The 17,940-nt window shown below is 36.1% G+C and overlaps 1 protein-coding gene across 3 annotated transcripts in view; it reads right to left on the bottom strand.

The window, feature by feature from the left end:
* Positions 1 to 17,940, bottom strand: part of LOC127443635 (transmembrane anterior posterior transformation protein 1 homolog) — a 31,871-nt gene that overhangs the window by 13,185 nt on the left and 746 nt on the right. Inside the window, exons 2-10 of one of the 3 annotated variants that reach the window (XM_051702354.1) lie at positions 16,541 to 16,600; positions 11,301 to 11,431; positions 10,066 to 10,184; positions 7,523 to 7,685; positions 7,304 to 7,439; positions 4,743 to 4,840; positions 4,501 to 4,570; positions 4,307 to 4,387; positions 4,113 to 4,222 (exon numbers count right to left, since the gene is read on the bottom strand). In XM_051702354.1, coding sequence (XP_051558314.1) covers positions 4,113 to 4,222; positions 4,307 to 4,387; positions 4,501 to 4,570; positions 4,743 to 4,840; positions 7,304 to 7,439; positions 7,523 to 7,685; positions 10,066 to 10,184; positions 11,301 to 11,431; positions 16,541 to 16,600 — 968 coding nt within the window. Of the gene's footprint in view, positions 1 to 4,112; positions 4,223 to 4,306; positions 4,388 to 4,500; positions 4,571 to 4,742; positions 4,841 to 7,303; positions 7,440 to 7,522; positions 7,686 to 10,065; positions 10,185 to 11,300; positions 11,432 to 16,540; positions 16,601 to 17,148; positions 17,233 to 17,940 lie in introns of all 3 variants that reach the window. The other 2 variants (XM_051702356.1, XM_051702355.1) reach the window with 2 other exon arrangements.

Here is a 17,940-nt window from a genome sequence, read left to right as displayed (position 1 = left end):
CTTCTCCAGAATAAATTCAATTCATAACCGCTGCAGTGTCCAGATCCCAATAATAACTTCGTGCTGATGTGCCAAAAGATGACGAAGGATTTCTTTGTTGCTAAATCCTAAACTAAAGTATGATTTAACTAAATCATCTACATCCATTTCTTGCATTGATGAAGCTGCTGGCTCGGCATTCTATCGTTGTGATAATGACGTGCTGTTTCTGGTCATTTTGACTTTATTCTCAAAATATTAAGACTTCAATCTCATAATGCTATGACTTTATTCTCGTAATTTTGACTTTATTCTCAAAATATTACCACTTTAATCTCCTAGTGATACGACTTTATTCTCATAATTTTGACTTTATTCTCAAAAATAATATGACTTTAATCTCATAATGCTACAACTTTATTCTCAAAATTTTGACTTTATTCTCGAAATATTAGATTTTTTTGATTATTTTTTTTACGTGGCACTAAAATGACGTCGTACAGTTTTTACTGTCTGTTTTGTTGTTTTATGTTCATTACATGCTGTTAATTTATCGCCTCATTTTGGTTTAATACATTACAGCTGTTTCAAGTTCAATATATTCTCTCTCTGAAAGATTCATCAGGATTACCGTAAACACTCATATAAATGGGCACCATACAATTTTTGCACGTGTACTGTCATTTATTTTTCATTCAAATCAGCATTCATATGTACTATAAGCATATTTTTGGTTCATGTTACATCCGCCGAACATTAAATAGCAGCAAGTACAAATTGTAAGATTTTAAATGACACATATTTAAAGGAGAAGCTTTTAATGAATTAGCTAGCAGTTCCAGGTTTAAGGGTTAAAAATTATAACTTTTTTTTTTTAGTTATTGGTATCGGCCCCAAAGAGCTGTGAATTATTGGTTATCCGTATTGGCCCAGAAATTCCATATTGTTGCACCCTAGTACCAATGGATTAATTTCTTTTAAATTCTAGTTTTCATTTTGGCCAGTAAAGCAAAAAAAGTATTGTTAGAAATACTTATAGGAAGAGAGCGTGAGAGAGGGGAGGGGAGAGTGGGCAGTGAGTTAGGATGATCTTTTCTCTTAAAGTCCACTCCTTTAGTCCTGACTAACTAACAGACTGACAGGGTTAATAACTGTAAGGGGGTCGAGCAGTCTTAAATAACCACATTCTTTAAAAAGCAAAGAGGACACAAATACACACACAAACACACATCAAATTAAACATTTTTAAACTAAAGAATGCAGTACAAGAAAGTCCAAGAATGAAAGGGAAAGATAAGGAGAGAGAGAGAAGTGTGTATGTGTGTTTGTGACTAATCTTCCTGGCTAAACTAAGCAGATCTGTGTCTCTAATCCCTGCCAGTAACCACTCAGCTTGTTCTGTCTTTTATAATTTCTATCCCTCATCCACAGCCTCAATCTCTTTTGCCTGTTCTCTATCCACCTTTTTCCCACTCCCTGTTTAATATGCAGTGTCACTGATCTTTCATCTGAAGTGTTTCTCTACAGTACAGTCAGTCAAATGGGAGCTCTGCACTGGATAGGAGCTGTGAAACCATGCCATTGCTACAGAGAACTGCTGTCTGTCCATCTCTGTCACAGTATGTGCTGATAGATTTGGGTCAGTGGAGCAGTCAGGGTTATCTAAGATGCTGAGAGCGGTGCTGATTTTCAGACACACCCCCAAAGGAGACCTGTCTTTCTTTGTAAGACTTTCTCTTGACTGGATCAGAGGGTTTTGTTGTTTTAGAGAAAGAAAACAGAAGAGTCTGCACGTGGGAGGACACTTTGGTTTAATTAGGTCAGGTCATATTTCTCACATTACGTTTTTTTAAGGACACCGATTAATCTAGTTTAATTCTTCTCAGGAACGGCATCCGAATTCAGGTCCTGTTAGAGTATGTACTGCATTTGATTAAGAAAATACTTTTCAGCCGTTAATAAAGTATGTTTTTTAGGTATACATGTGAGTGGTATGAATACTTTACTTACTTCAACCGGAAATGTGGGCATTGTTTTGTGACCTAAAACTATGACTTATAATTTATATGATTATTATTATTATTTTATATTTATAATAATATACTCTAGTCTTGTTAAAAAAGTACAATATAAGCACAAGGAAAAATTCTTGGTGTATATATACAGAAGGGCTGGGGATTGATAAGAGTTTTCCCAATTTGATTTGATTCTGATTCACAAGCTCTTGATTCGATTGCGATATTGATTCATATGGGTATATTTAGTTATAATGTCCCTTTTGCTTACATATGAAAGAAATTCTCTCCCAGCTAATGCTGTTAATTATACAAGGGACCTTCTAACTAAGTACAGTAAGAAAATAATATTTTTACTAATTATATTCTATTAGTTTTTCATCATTAAATCACATTTTGCTTTTTAAAAATGAACAAATCCATGTATTCAATCAATAAATATAATATTATACTGCATATATTTTATTTTTTTTTGTTACATGTATATTGTTTAATTGCATAATTTGTACTATTTACATTGATTTGTTGAACACATGCTAAAAACCGGCACCGTCTCTTTAAGAAAACCGGCATTTCTGTAAAGAGCGTCTGTAAATGAGCACATGCTAACTAGAGACTCGAATGGCTTTATCTCAACCGTGCAATGCGTGATTAGAACTTAGTGTTTATTTTTTGTTGTTTTTGATTAACAACTGACTTTAAAGGACAGAAAGGGTATTAAAAGAGACATTCCATGACAAATGGGTCACGTGGATCTTGTCTTTGGACAAACATTACACAGAACAACTTTTATTCTCAACACACAGTGAAAGGATGTCACTGCAGAAAATTCCACCACTATATCACACAATCACTGGGTGAGTGAAATTTAAACATTTACTAGCCAGTTGCCAAATATATATATTTTTTGTCAAATAGTGTGAAATTTGGTTGCAAATGTGAGTGATTTCCTATCATTGTAGAGGGCTGCGCATAGAGTAAAGTTCGATCTTGGGAATTAAGAATCGATATCGAGATCATTCAAATGAAGATCACAATGCATCAGAAAATGTATATTTATAATTTATATAAAATTAAAAAAAATTCCATTTAAAACATTTATAATATGATGTCTCCTCAGCTTCTGAGGCATTATGGGATAGAAAAGTGTCCAGTGGATGCGCACTTCAGAATCTCTGATGGTATGTGGAGAGTCCAAAAGTGTTATGAACATGACTGTAAAATTTAATATATGCCTACATTTTGTTAAAAATAATATTTTTTTATTACATTCAAGGTTAGCCCATATTTGCAATGTGGGATGTGAATAAGATCTTGCTGACCGCATTCAAAGTGCACACTAGCACAACTGCACTGATAAGAAATTACAAATTTAGTCTTATTGAGGTGTGCATTTTTTGTTTATGTTTTTTTTTCTGCCTGAAAGAGTCCTTCCATAGATCTGCATAAGGGCCAGTCTGGGGACTGATGAGGGTATTGCAGCACAAAGATTTGTCTTAATTAGAGGAATATTGATATTTATCAAAATATGGCATTATGTTGCTCACATACTTTAAAAATTTAGAGGGAACATTAGTGTATCTAGGTGGTAAACCAATGTTTTGATTTGATCAAAGGAGGTACATGGCCTAAAGTAACATGAACTTGAAAATGTATTAAAAGTGTTGAAACTGGAGTAGCATTAGGTCACACTCACAAACCTTCCCACTGTAAGCTTTCAATCAGTACTGCATTAGTTACAGTACTTCTTTTAAAAGGAGATATTCAATATCATATTATCATATTGTGTCATATTATTGTCCTACATTTCTACATAACTAAACTAGGGTTGTCATGATACCTTCACAGCTTATGGTAAGATCACGATACCGCTCGCTGTTTGAATTTGTTGTTACTTATTGCAGGGATGGAATGTGGTGGGTATTATACTTTCGTATTAATTCTTTACAGTTTACATTATTAGTGCATTAAATAATTATTAAACACTAACATTAATGATTAAACAATATGAACACATGTTGGCACAATGTCTTCACATTCACATTGTATTACAATGTGGCCTGGTTAAACCGGAGCACCGTAGACCTGGCATTCCATGCAACAAAACTTTTAACTCACATCTGCCGTGATGTCATTAAACTTGGTGATGAAGGCATGTTTGACAACGTCCACTGCAACCTCTGAGGCGATGACCATGCACACATCAGGAAACAACACCCACAGGTGATCTATGAGCAATAATAAATAATCAATACACACATCAACTCATATGCACAAATTCTAAGATGAATTCTCAGTGGACAACTGCACACCTGGATTCCAGGAGAACTGCTCCATGTTTCTGAGACAGACGATTAGTAAGAGTATGTAGTTTGTAAACCTTTCTTTAATGTCTATAATAACAGAGACACACAGTAACATTGAGACAATACATAAGTAAAATGACTCAAAGTTTTAGTTAAACATGTTTATCGTTTATACAGAGACAAAGCATACTTGGACCTACCACTATTGGACATCTGGAAAAGGTTGTTTTTCTCAAATTTCTTGAATACACTTCCTTTGATCTCTACGAACTACAAAGAGAACACCACATATGTCAAGATGGACTTTAAAGAGTAGGTGTGAAATTATGTAATGCTGTGTATCAAAATATACAAGACAAAGAGATTAAATTCTTATTTAAGTCTAACTAATCATATATGCAGTGTAACAAGATTGTGACTGTGCGTGTGTGTGTTTACTCACATTATTAGACATCATGATGGTGAGCAGTGACTTGTTGTGCGAGTTGAAAGCCACGTTCAGTGTGGTGGCCTGAACCATAATCAGAATGGCATGCAAAACTCATTAGCAATAAAGGAAAATTTTAACCTATGGCTGATTACCATATGCACATGACAGTATTTATTTAAAACAGCCAATTTAAACCACCCCTGTGAATAATAAAATATATATATATATATATATATATATATATATATATATATATATATATATATATATATATATATATATATATATATTAGGGCTGTCAATTTTATGCAATTAATCCCACCCCCAACTTGTTATAAATTAACATTGCGCCTGCAGCAGTCGCACTTATTACTTATTCTATTTTTAGATGTTTTACAAGTATACAGGCATTATTAAAAATGTTTATGTATTTATGTAACAGAAAGTTTAAAGAAAATAACAGAACGGGGCCTGGGTAGCTCAGCAAGTAAAAACGCTGACTACCACCCCTGGAGTCGCGAGTTCGAATCCAGGGTGTGCTGAGTGACTCCAGCCAGGTCTCCTAAGCAACCAAATTGGCCCGGTTGCTAGGGAGGGTAGAGTCACATGGGGTAACCTTCTCATGGTCGCGATTAGTGGTTCTCGCTCTCAATGGGGCGCGTGGTAAGTTGTGTGTGGATCGCGGAGAGTGCATGAGACTCCACATGCTGCGAGTCTCCGTGGTGTCATGCACAAAGAGCCACATGATAAGATGCGCAGATTGACTGCCTCCGCTTCTGAGGCAGTCAATCTGCGCATCTTATCACGTGGCTCTCACCCGGATTGCGGTGAGTAACCGCGCCACCATGAGAACCTACTAAGTAGTGGGAATTGGGCATTCCAAAATGGGGGAAAAGGGGATAAAATATAAATAAAAAAACAATAGAACAATTTAGTCCTAAGGACAAAAATTTTACTCCACACGCACTACGTCTCCATGGTAACATGCTCAACAAGCCACATGATAAGATGCGTGGATTGACAGTTTGACAACGGAGGCAACTGAGATTCATCCTCTGCTACCCGGATTGAAGCGAGTCACTACGCCACCACGAGGACTTAGAGAGCATTAGGAATTACAAACTGGGGGGGGGGGGGTGGACCCACTTTTTGTATTGTCTAAATGCTTTTACTTGTCTGTTGCCACAATATATGCATATAATGTAAAGTATTTGAATTGTTGGAAATATAATATTTATTTTAATCATTATATTCTAAATTACCTTTATTTGGGGGCCTTTCACAGTAAATATTGTTATGCGATTAACTGCAATTAATTCGATTAATTAATCAGCACATCACTAAATTAATTTGATAAAAAATTTGTATTGTTTTAATCTAATTCTGCACTTATATTTACCATCAGCAACACAGTATTATATAGAAACTATTATTCATAATAAACCAGGGCCAGTATTCACAAAGATTTTTATCTTACCACTTGGAGTTTTTGCTATAAACCTATTCACAAAACTGCTAAGAGCAAGTTTTACTAAGGAAATCTTAAGATAAGAGTAAGGCTGAGTTGACCTCATTGGTATGGATGGCATCACGTTTTTTGAGCGCGCTCTTTTAAACCACCTACTGTGACTGGTAGAAAGGGAACAGCTATTTGTCAGCTAAGACAGACGATATACATACATAATACATTAGATAGATAGATATTTTTCAGTTGATGAACATTTGTTGTGTTGACGTAAAGAAACGAGCGTGCATCCTGTCAACAGCATCATAAACACAGCATTCATTTTTGCCTGTGGCCAGGGAGTGGAGATAAAGGTTTTAAAAACTCTGCAATGTAATTGGGTTGTTTCAGTTTTTGGGAGAGAAACTGCATCTCTAACTATGTTTACAATAATAAAAACACACTCGCGATTCAGGAGTTACCTTTTTTAAGGTCAATGTCAACATTATAATATTTATATTACAATATTATATTATTAAAATACATAGACTCAATTGCGATTCAGGTGATACCTTTTTAAACAGTCAATGTCATAATAATATTCTAATATATTGTTTGTAATGTGGATTGACGACAGCAGCCATGCTTCAGATCGTTTGTGAGTCACTCTTAGGGTGTTAGCAGTTCTCAGGAGGACTTCTAAGCTGTCGTGGGTTTAGGAGCTACTTTTAGTGTTAAAATGATTAATGAATTACTTTGATGAAAATTGTACGAGGCCTAAAATTAGGAGTGACACGGCCCTAATTTTTAAGAGTTGCTCCTAAATTTCCATGTAACTTTTAGCTACTATTAGCCCACTCAACTTGGGTGTCATGGCTATGACCAGCTTGTGCTTTTGTTTATGCCATTCACTCCTTCAATTGATACTTAAGAAAATACATACAATATTAGTAGCAACATTTCTACTAGTTTTATTTCCCTCATGGATTACTTTAACTTTCAATGACTTAATATATTCCCTTTCAATAAAGGTATCCTTACTTAATACAGTCCCTTTCAATAAATGTATCCTTACTTATAATCAAATATGACTATTTGGAACTTTTTATAACACTGATGTGAAGGATACAGACATAGAGAACAGCCATGAAGAAATGTGGGATCACTCCTATATGAGCTCTCTTCCTCTCTTTAGGTTCTGTGGCAGTCCAGTACAGAGCATCCAGAATATCCTGACCAAAAGATGAAAACAAGCGATCTGCCACCTAGAGGATGGACAGAAAGTGTGTTCATATTGCTCCTGCTCTTATTATTTGCAGTTACATATGTGAGTGTTGTGTTGCAGTACCTCTAGCATGTTGTAGATGATGTAGAGTTTTATGACAGACTGACCCCGGATCAGATGGTACATCATGGAATAATCCACATAGGTCATCATGAAAAAACACAGAACCATGATGAAACCCTTGAGAACATCACATACTTGAGCAGGCTGTAAGATTCGAGACCCACTGCGCACGGACGCACACAGACACACACACACATAAATACAGAAAAAAATCTCCTGGTTAAACTGGCTCTGTAGACATCTGGAATCAGGTAACTGAATACTAGCCAATTCCAACCACTTAACAATTTTTCTTTCACACACAGCCACTGGGTTAGTGATCAGGAGTCAGATCCTCAGTGGTGCATGCATCATGCAAAACACATGACTTGTGCTGGGCAAATGTAAACATAACCAAACACATCTATTACAAGATCAGTTCAGGTTTTCTAAAAGAATAATAAAATGCATTATTATTTCTAAACAAAAGCATAAATTATACTACTACTTAAATATTTTTAAAGATTAAGGGTGTAAATATTTGCTCTGACAAGGATTTCATTTGATTAAGATTTACTAAATGATGTGATGCATCACAGAATCTGTGAATTGGTCAATTCAGAAACCATGCTAGAGTCACAAATATAATGTGAGGGACAGTTTACATGGTAGTGGAATACTGAAAGAAAAAAAGAAAAAAAAATAATGCTAGGTTTTACATTTACAGGCCCAAGAACTGTATTTTGGATAATAAATGAATGTGCAATTCATTGGATATCATTCCAATAAATATAAATTGAGTATTAAATTCTGTAACCAATGAATGAATTTCCATTGTCAAGTGCATTTTTACACCGATATGAGGACGTTTTGTTCTACAACATAAATTACACACTTCAATACCTCAAACGTAAATTTTGAAGCCACTGTGTTTATTTTAAAAAAAAGTAAGCAATTCAATATGGCTTCAAAATTCACATTGAAAAATATTATTATAAATTAAAAAACCTATAGAAAAATCCCAAGGGAACCCATGGCAAATTCCATTCTGGATTTTTGAACTACAACCTGAACAGCTCTATAGCTTCACTTGTTTAAGTTAATCACACTGTCATCCTGTGGCTGATCATAGAAGTACAATCTAAATACTGAAAGATAAACATTAGATGTGTTGTGTTGAGGACAGTGTTTTAGTATTCCAAGGTAAAATCCAAGCACAAAAGCACAAGATTAGACTGCAGCCTGTGTGAGAAAAAAAGAAAAGGTGAATGAAAATGTATGTATGTATGCATTTGAACATAGCTGCTGCATTCATACCAGCACGGTTGTGTGTTCAAAACAGCTGCAGTCAATTTTTTCTGCATACCTGCTCTTTTTTTCAGTAGGGGCATATACTAGCCCTGCAGGCAGAAGAATATAGAGTGAACAGCAGCTACACCCATATGAACAATTATTTTGGCCTCTGTGTCCATGTATCAGTGTTGGGCAAAATTCAGAATTTAAGAATTTCAATTCATGAGATGGAATTTGAACTGACCACGGCCCACAGGATGCTGAATTGGAATTTGAATAACAGGAAGAGGAATTACTGAACTGCAATTAAAAAAAGTCACAATCAGTTCAATTAGAAATTGCATTAGTCCAACACTAATTGGACTAGTGCTTCAAAATTAAATCATTATCATTTTTCATTCTTTTTTGCAATTACGCCTATTTATTTCCTGATTTTTTTTTCTTTCTCAACCGATTAGACATATTTCTCTAAACTAAGCTGTCAAAACTGTTAAAACAACTAATAAACCATCACAGCTAAAAGATTTTAGTTTTCTCATTCAGCACATTAATATGAATTTCTTTTAATTTTGTTTCATTTTAATCTCCTTCCTTAATGGTTCACTCAGTAATTTTCTTTCCTCATTTAAAAAGTTTTACTTCTAAAGAAATTAATAGTAATTTTGAAACATATGTATAAAATCATGACTAATCATGTGAGATGAAGTGCTCAGTCATATCAGTAACCTCATAAAAGCTATTTTATTCTACATGGAGCAGGGGTGCCACATGGGAGCAGCCATGTTAGCATCACATGACCAGCTGAATACTTCTCGCTTAATCTCGGTAACTGCCCTGTTATTGGACACTTTCATTCATGGATTTGATTTTATCCTGGCTTACTTTGCACAGTTAATTTCTAAAATGGCATAGGTAAATGAAAACTACTGTTTAAATGATACAGCATCCAGGCCACTAGGTGTCAGTGTAGGCCAATGTAAGCCACTTCGACATACTTCAAAAAATTAATGAGTGCACCTTTAAATTCAAATAACAATTGAAAAACACATCCTGTTTGCTACATCAATTCAAATTCAGGAATTGAACAGTTATTTAAAAGGCACTCTCAATTCCATTCTGAATGGCATTCAACCCGGTGTCTGTGTGCAGTAAAACAGTAAAATGATGAGGTAGGCAGTTCAGATAGTTTTGCCTGTTGTAATATAAGAATCTTATAAAAGTCCTACTATTGGGAATATTCCCCTATGTGTATCCTGAATGAAGTGTGTTACCTGAGGCCGCAGCAAGGCAGTGTCAGCAGTCTGATCAGGGCCAGCAGCACTCTGAGGGGCAGCAGAGTGAACACGTACAGAAACACATCCAGACACAGGAAAAACCCAAAGATCATCAGCTACAGAGTGAGAGAAAAAGATCAGTGACAATCCTGGATGTGGTAAACATGTTACTTACTGACCTCATATATGAACTAAAACTTCTCAAACATCGCGTCAAGTTAGAGCAGATATGTCATGCGCATGCCAATTGTTCTGTCTTTACTAAAATACAGCTTAAATACATCTATTAACTTTTAATTAAGCAAACTGTTGATTTAACAAAGGTGTTTCCAATATTTTTGTCTGCTGAACCCCTATAGCCCGGCACCAGTTTTTCCAGCCCAGAACAGCCTCTTCTGCGGTGGAAACTCGTGGAACAGTTCGAGAATTTGCACTGGCCCAGAACCGGCCCAGGAACCCGCCCCTGAACCATATCAGTGGAAAAGGATTACCACAGTCCCTCTACAACCTAAAGGGCTTTTTAGGCCCTTTCCCACTGGCGGTACTAAAGCCCATTTTAGGTACTTTTTACATTATTTATCCCCTGAAATTTTAAGGGTCATTAAACCCCCTATTTTAACAATGCTCAATCCCACCTCAGCTTTGAATAAGGCTAAAGAAATGGGCAAAGGAAAAGGGGTGTGAAGGTAAAACTGTGGAAATGAAACTAATGATGTTAACATGTCTTATGTTCCAATCACAACTCAGATTAAACGTTCTATTTCACATTTAGACTATGTTCACACAGTCAGTGTTTGGGATTATCAGTCATATTTTTTGAATGGTCCTATTCATAAAACAGTGTTCCTTCAACTTTGCTTTAAAATTTAAAATAACAAAATAGCTTACATATTCAAAACAAAATTAAGCACTTTAAATGTGATTTAGTGTTCATCTTTTAATAAATACCATTAATAATTTGTTTAATTATTGTTTTTCAGAGTAAAGAGTTACATTTCTATTGTTATTTTATTTTATTTTATTTTTTAAAAATGTATTGTCCATCATGAACCACTAGGGGTTTGTAAACTGGCAGTTGTGAAACCCTGAATTGATGTGCAGTGTGATAAATTACACTGTAATGGTTGTTTATCAGGAATTATTTGTTTCTTTATATTTTGCTTAGTTGACTGAATAGATGAGTTCATGCATTATGTAGTTGTGTATGGACCGTGTAGTGTTTTGCTTGGTACCTTCTCCAGTTCTTTTGGAATCCGCAGGCAGGTGTAGACCCTCTCCCTCCGCTCTGTGTATTTGGCCTCGTTGTGTTCCAGAAAATATCCTCTAGTCAACTCAGCACTAATAAACCTCAACAGAGAGAGATCTGTGCACAAACACACACAAACACACATGAATGTGTGGCCATAGCATCCAGCACAATGAAGCCATTCTACTCATTATTTAACACTATTAATAGTCCTGCCCAGCCAAACACAAAACTATGCATGCAAAGGATGGAAACGAAGCTGATTGTTCCTCTGTGTGTGTGAGAGAGAGAAAGGGAGGGAACAAGAGTGTACCACCATAAAAAGAGAATATACACACAAACCTCTCTCCATCTCTCTCTTATATACACACAGCAAATAATTACCTTTATAAAACTTCTAAATCTAATTTAAGCAATCTTGTCACAAAGCCACTAAAAGATTTTCTTTGCATTACGTCTTCATATCAAAGTAGTGAAAGAAGATTTCTGATTTGTGTTGATGATGCCATTCTGGTAACATTCTTCATGTACAACAGACACATCAGAGTCAGAATGGCCTGAGCTGTTTAAAGTACGTTTACATTGACCTAAGGCCAACATGGTATGATAAAAGCAAGAGTGTGTCCTGAGATGAACCACAAACATTGTGAACGTGATTTGTGGCAGACACACACACAGAACTTCCTATGTTTAACAGTAAGAGAGAACTAGAGAATACAGAAAACAAACACAAGGAGACGAAGGAAAGAGAGAGTGTGAGAGAGATAACAGCAGCACCTGCTTGTGTAAGTGAGTGTGTGTGTGTTTAGTAAAAGAGTTGCTAAACACATTAACATCTTCTATTGTAGAAAACCTTGCATTTTGTTATCCAAGCTCATAATCAACCTGTAAAACCTTGTGACAAGAAGATCTTAGCAAAAGAAAAAAGCATGACAGAAAAAGAGGCCCCCAGTTTCATATATTAAGTACATAAATGGATGATGAGGTTAGTTTGGATGAAATTTGGCTTCCGGTTACTCTGAACTGCACAACTGTCTCTGTTAAACTTGTGAAAGAAGCCTGTGAAGGACAAAGAGGCCTAATCCTCTGCAATTCTTGTGGTATTATCTGCAATCTTTATAACATTAAGTAACCTCTTATAGCCCAAGTGCACAACCAGAGTTTCCTACAGAATTATGTTTTTGCAGCACCTGTTAAGTTATTAGACTGATCCTGAGTTTGTGAGCCTTTTTGAGTGATTCATTAAAGAGTCATTCGGTAGTAAATCGGACAACACCAGGAGGTCAAGGTCTGGCTTGTTAGCTTCAGCAGTCAGCCCCTGCAGGTAGATGCAAAACGGCAATTTTACCATTGACGCTATTCAAAAGTAGCCGTTTATCTTGACGGAATCAAGTTTTTGCATGAAACATAGGCTGGGTTTCCATCCACGTATTTTTATGCTCATTTTAGGATATGGCGTAAAATCTGCTGGATGGAAACACTAAGATGACAATAAAATCTCCAAAATGCACATAAAAAAACGTCTTCGCTCACTCGAGGTGGATACATATTTATTTGATAAGAACAAATGCACATAACTATGATGGAAAAATATTTTCTGAATAAACTGCTATTGAATTTATTAGGAATACAAGATGGGCATCAAAAAAAGTCATGTGACTGAATAATTCATTCATAACTGGACAAACCAGAGGACCAATCATTGCATCTGAAATTTTTGGTCATCCTGAAATAAAGGTGTCCTGAAAATCCAAAACCTGCAAAGAGTTCGCAGAGCAAATAAGTTGATTACAAACTTGAACTGTGCCGAAGAGCAGGTTTATTGACACTTTTGAAAAATATACTGTAATGTAAATCCGCACGGCAAACACCCAAGGATGGAGGAACGCACACACATAGTGCTCCCAGAACTGTGTGAAGCGTTGTCGCTCCCAGACATGAGACAAGTTCTTCAAGAGTGTTTTGTCTAAGTGCTCTAAATCGCGAGTATTTTATTAATAAAAGAGCCATAGTGGCGACAATTTTGTTCTTTTGAACACATTGGATGGACATGAGGCTTTATTGGCACATTGTTTTTGGAAATTATGTTTTTTTATGCATATATTAAATTCACAACTTGGACTGAACAGCTATATAAAATTAAATAGCAAAAATTCATTTTATTATAGCAGATGTTCCACCAGTGCATAATTGTTCAGAGCAGGGGTTCTTGGCCCAGGAGGTCCCAAATATAACATTTTGTGTTTACCTGGGACCCACACATACAAAACCATGTAACATGCTGTATTTGCTATATGCATTAATTTACTTGCATTTTATGACTAAGCATTTCTAATTTAGACAGACTCTTACAGCAATCATTATTATTCTTTCAGACTCAAAAAAAAAAAAAAAAAAAACAAGCACACAAAAATGCACACTCTTGATTTGTAGAATTAAAGAAAAAAAATATGTTGAAATTGAAAAGATATATATATATATATATATATATATATATATATATATATATATATATATATATATATATATATACACTATATTGCCAAAAGTATTCGCTTACCCATCCAAATAATTGAATTCAGGTGTTCCAATCACTTCCATGGCCACAGGTGTATAAAATGAAGCACCTAGGCATGCAGACTGCTTGTACAAACATTTGTGAAAGAATGGGCCGCTCTCAGGAGCTCAGTGAATTCCAGCGTGGTACTGTGATAGGATGCCACCTGTGCAACAAGTCCAGTCGTGAAATTTCCTTGCTACTAAATATTCCACAGTCAACTGTCAGTGGTATTATAACAAAGTGGAAGCGATTGGGAATGACAGCAACTCAGCCATGAAGTGGTAGGCCACGTAAAATGACAGAGCGGGGTCAGCGGATGCTGGCGCAGAGGTCGCCAACTTTCTGCAGAGTCAATCGCTACAGACCTCCAAAGTTCATGTGGCCTTCAGATTAGCTCAAGAACAGTGCGTAGAGAGCTTCATGGAATGGGTTTCCATGGCCGAGCAGCTGCATCCAAGCCATACATCACCAAGTGCAATGCAAAGCGTCGGATGCAGTGGTGTAAAGCATGCCGCCACTGGACTCTAGAGCAGTGGAGACGCGTTCTCTGGAGTGACGAATCACGCTTCTCCAACTGGCAATCTGATGGACGAGTCTGGGTTTGGCGGTTGCCAGGAGAATGGTACTTGTCTGACTGCATTGTGCCAACTGTGAAGTTTGGTGGAGGGGGATTATGGTGTGGGGTTGTTTTTCAGGAGCTGGGCTTGGCCCCTTAGTTCCAGTGAAAGGAACTCTGAATGCTTCAGCATACCAAGAGATTTTGGACAATTCCATGCTCCCAACTTTGTGGGAACAGTTTGGGGATGGCCCCTTCCTGTTCCAACATGACTGCGCACCAGTGCACAAAGCAAGGTCCATAAAGACATGGATGAGCGAGTTTGGTGTGGAAGAACTTGACTGGCCTGCACAGAGTCCTGACCTCAACCCGACAGAGCACCTTTGGGATGAATTAGAGCGAAGACTGCGAGCCAGGCCTTCTCGTCCAACATCAGTGTCTGACCTCACAAATGCGCTTCTGGAAGAATGGTCAAAAATTCCCATAAACACACTCCTAAACCTTGTGGAAAGCCTTCCCAGTAGAGTTGAAGCTGTTATAGCTGCAAAGGGTGGGCCGACGTCATATTAAACTCTATGGATTAAGAATGGGATGTCACTTAAGTTCATATGCGTCTAAAGGCAGATGAGCGAATACTTTTGGCAATATAGTGTATATACAATGCTTGAAATTGCCAAAAAATGAAGATTTCATACAAAGGTGTACACTACAGTCTTCAAAGACAAAGGACAACTGGCTCTAAAAAGGACAGAAAGAGATGTGGAAGATCAGATGTACAACTAAACAAGAGGATAAGTACATCAGAGTCTCTAGTTTGAGAAACAGACACCTCAAATGTCCTCAGCTGACAGCTTCATTGAATTCTACCCGCTCAACATCAGTTTCATGTACAACAGTAAAGAGAAGACGCAGGCCTTATGGGAAGAATTGCAAAGAAAAAGCCACTTTTGAAACAGAAAAACAAAAAGAAAAGGTTAGAGTGGGCAAAGAAACACAGACATTGGACAACAGATAATTGGAAAAGAGTGTTATTGATCTTAACCCCAATGAGCTTTTGTGGGATCAGCTAGACTATAAGGTGTGTGAGAAGTGCCCGACAAGACATTCACATCTATGGCAAGTGCTACAGGAAGCGTGGGGTGAAATGTCACCTGAGTATCTGGACAAACTGATAGCTAGAATGGATCTGCAAAGCTTTCATTGATGCACGTTTATTTTTCAAATTGTAATAGTAATTTTTCATGTTATTAATGTCCTGACTATACATTGTGATCAGCTGAATGCCACTTTGGTGAATAAAAGTACCAATTTCTTTCCATAAGAGCAAAATCTGTACATTATTCCAAACTTTTGGCCGCCAGTGTGTGTGTGTGTGTGTGTGTGTATATATATATATATATATATATATATATATATATATATATATATATATATATATATCTCAGCATATAAAAATAAAAAAAACTGGTGGTAACTTATTAGAAAAGATTGAAAGCTTTTTACACAGGAGATACCATATGGATTTCAAGTTTTATAGTAGGCCTAGTAACAATAATTGCAGAAACTATGATATGTTGGTAGAAACTATGGTTACCATGGTAAAAGGTTCATACATTTTTTTTTATTTTTTATAATAGTTTCAATAGAACAGATAAGATCAATAATTAGTGTCAAGCTGACCATTATTTACACACCAGTACAGAGGGATTGTTTGTAAGCAAGTATTTCTGCTTATCTTAACCGTTTCATAAATTCTTAAAGCTGAAGTATGTAATTTCTGTGACATTAGCACCACAGAACGGAACTGCAAAAATAAACTGTTTTCAAAACAGCTTTCTGAATATGCTCCCTTTCGCAGTTGATGGAACAAACAGATAGTCCCGCCCCCAACTCACTCCATTGGTCGAGTCAATGTTATTGTCTCCCTTGAGAAGTGTCACTCAAAAAAAAAAAAAAAACAGAGGAATTTTTATAGACACTATGTTTACAGTTTTCAAAAAAAAAAAAAACTACAAATGGCTTACTTATAGTGGTCTCTGCATTTTAAGGAGAAAGTATTTTAACACAGAAAAAGTTACATTTTTCAGCTTTAACTATTTTCCTGACTTACTTGAAGAACTGCTTTTCACCTTGTTCGGAATTTTTGCTGCTTTTTCTTGAGCTGCGGGGGCTGCTGTGCAAAGAGACAATTGTCTTATTTTGCTATTAATACAGACTCATTACTTTGAACTTGCCCACATAATGTATTGTGGGCACTCCTGGCTCTTTCTTAAATATTTACAGAAATGGCCTATATAAAACCGACACCAAATAAATAAGGAAATCTTTCTGTTCGACGAGTGTACGCAGTAAATGCTGTGTCATGAAAATGTCAAGCTTGAGTGACAGCGCTTCCGCTTCGCTTGATATCACGGAGAGAGAGTGTGCCTGTCAAATGATACTGAGGATGATATCATCATAATAAAAGAGTCGAAAGACAGCCAGCGCAACAGCATGGAAGACTGGACTGAAGAGAGCAAATTTGCTCTTAGCAATTTTATTCACTTTTACTCAGGAAATTTCTGAACATTTATTAAAATACGTCGTGACCCAACATGCATGGCTATGCGACCCATAGATTAAGAAACGCTAGTTTAAAGGGCTATTAGCAGTGTGAAAAAGATCTGAAAAACGTTTCCTGAACTATTAAACAAAGATGGCAGCATCCAAGATTCATACTTCGGTCCTGAATGCTCCAGACGAGCAACTGCTGATGAGTTGAATGGGATTTCTAATGGATCTCTTCAGGTATTTTAGACCTCCCTGCAGTAAGAAAGATGTGTTTATTATTTCTTTTTTTATTGTTGTTATCTATTTATTTTTATTTTTTTATTATTATTATTTTGCATTACTCAGTCTTTTAATATCATCACATTCAATTCACACAGCAACACTGGTTCCCACTCTTGGTCGACATATCAGATTTTTAAGATTTAAGTTATAAGATTTCCAGTGATACCATACGTAATTAATAACACTAAGATATTCTTACACCTTTTAAGCAATGACTTTCCATGATATTCGTGATTACTGTATAACGATTTTTTTAAATAATTGTATACAGAAACTGCACTAACAAAGAGCAGTTTCTAGCCAAGTAAATATTTTAGAGTGAAGCCTAACTATAAAGTGTTATATTCACTAGATAAAGATGCATATTTTTGCCATGACTATTTAAGATCTTATTCATTTCCATTACTTTTCCAGGCTTTTATTTATTTATTTGTTATTTTTTTTTATTATTATTCCCTGATACTTCAAGGTTTCCTATGACCATGGGAACCCTGCTTTATAATAACTTCAACTAACTACCAAGCATTATGCAATATAATCAGTGCTTCATGTACATTTACATATGAATATGTACAAAACAGGAATGTATAACATCAATTTAATGAGAAAGGTTTAGGTACTAGGTTTTAGGAATAACCCTGATGTAAACCAAGATCTTTGACAACAGCGCACACACAC

This window comes from Myxocyprinus asiaticus, chromosome 7, assembly GCF_019703515.2.
Source record: "Myxocyprinus asiaticus isolate MX2 ecotype Aquarium Trade chromosome 7, UBuf_Myxa_2, whole genome shotgun sequence".
Lineage (NCBI taxonomy): Eukaryota > Metazoa > Chordata > Actinopteri > Cypriniformes > Catostomidae > Myxocyprinus > Myxocyprinus asiaticus.
This window is presented reverse-complemented; position numbering and strand designations above follow the sequence as displayed.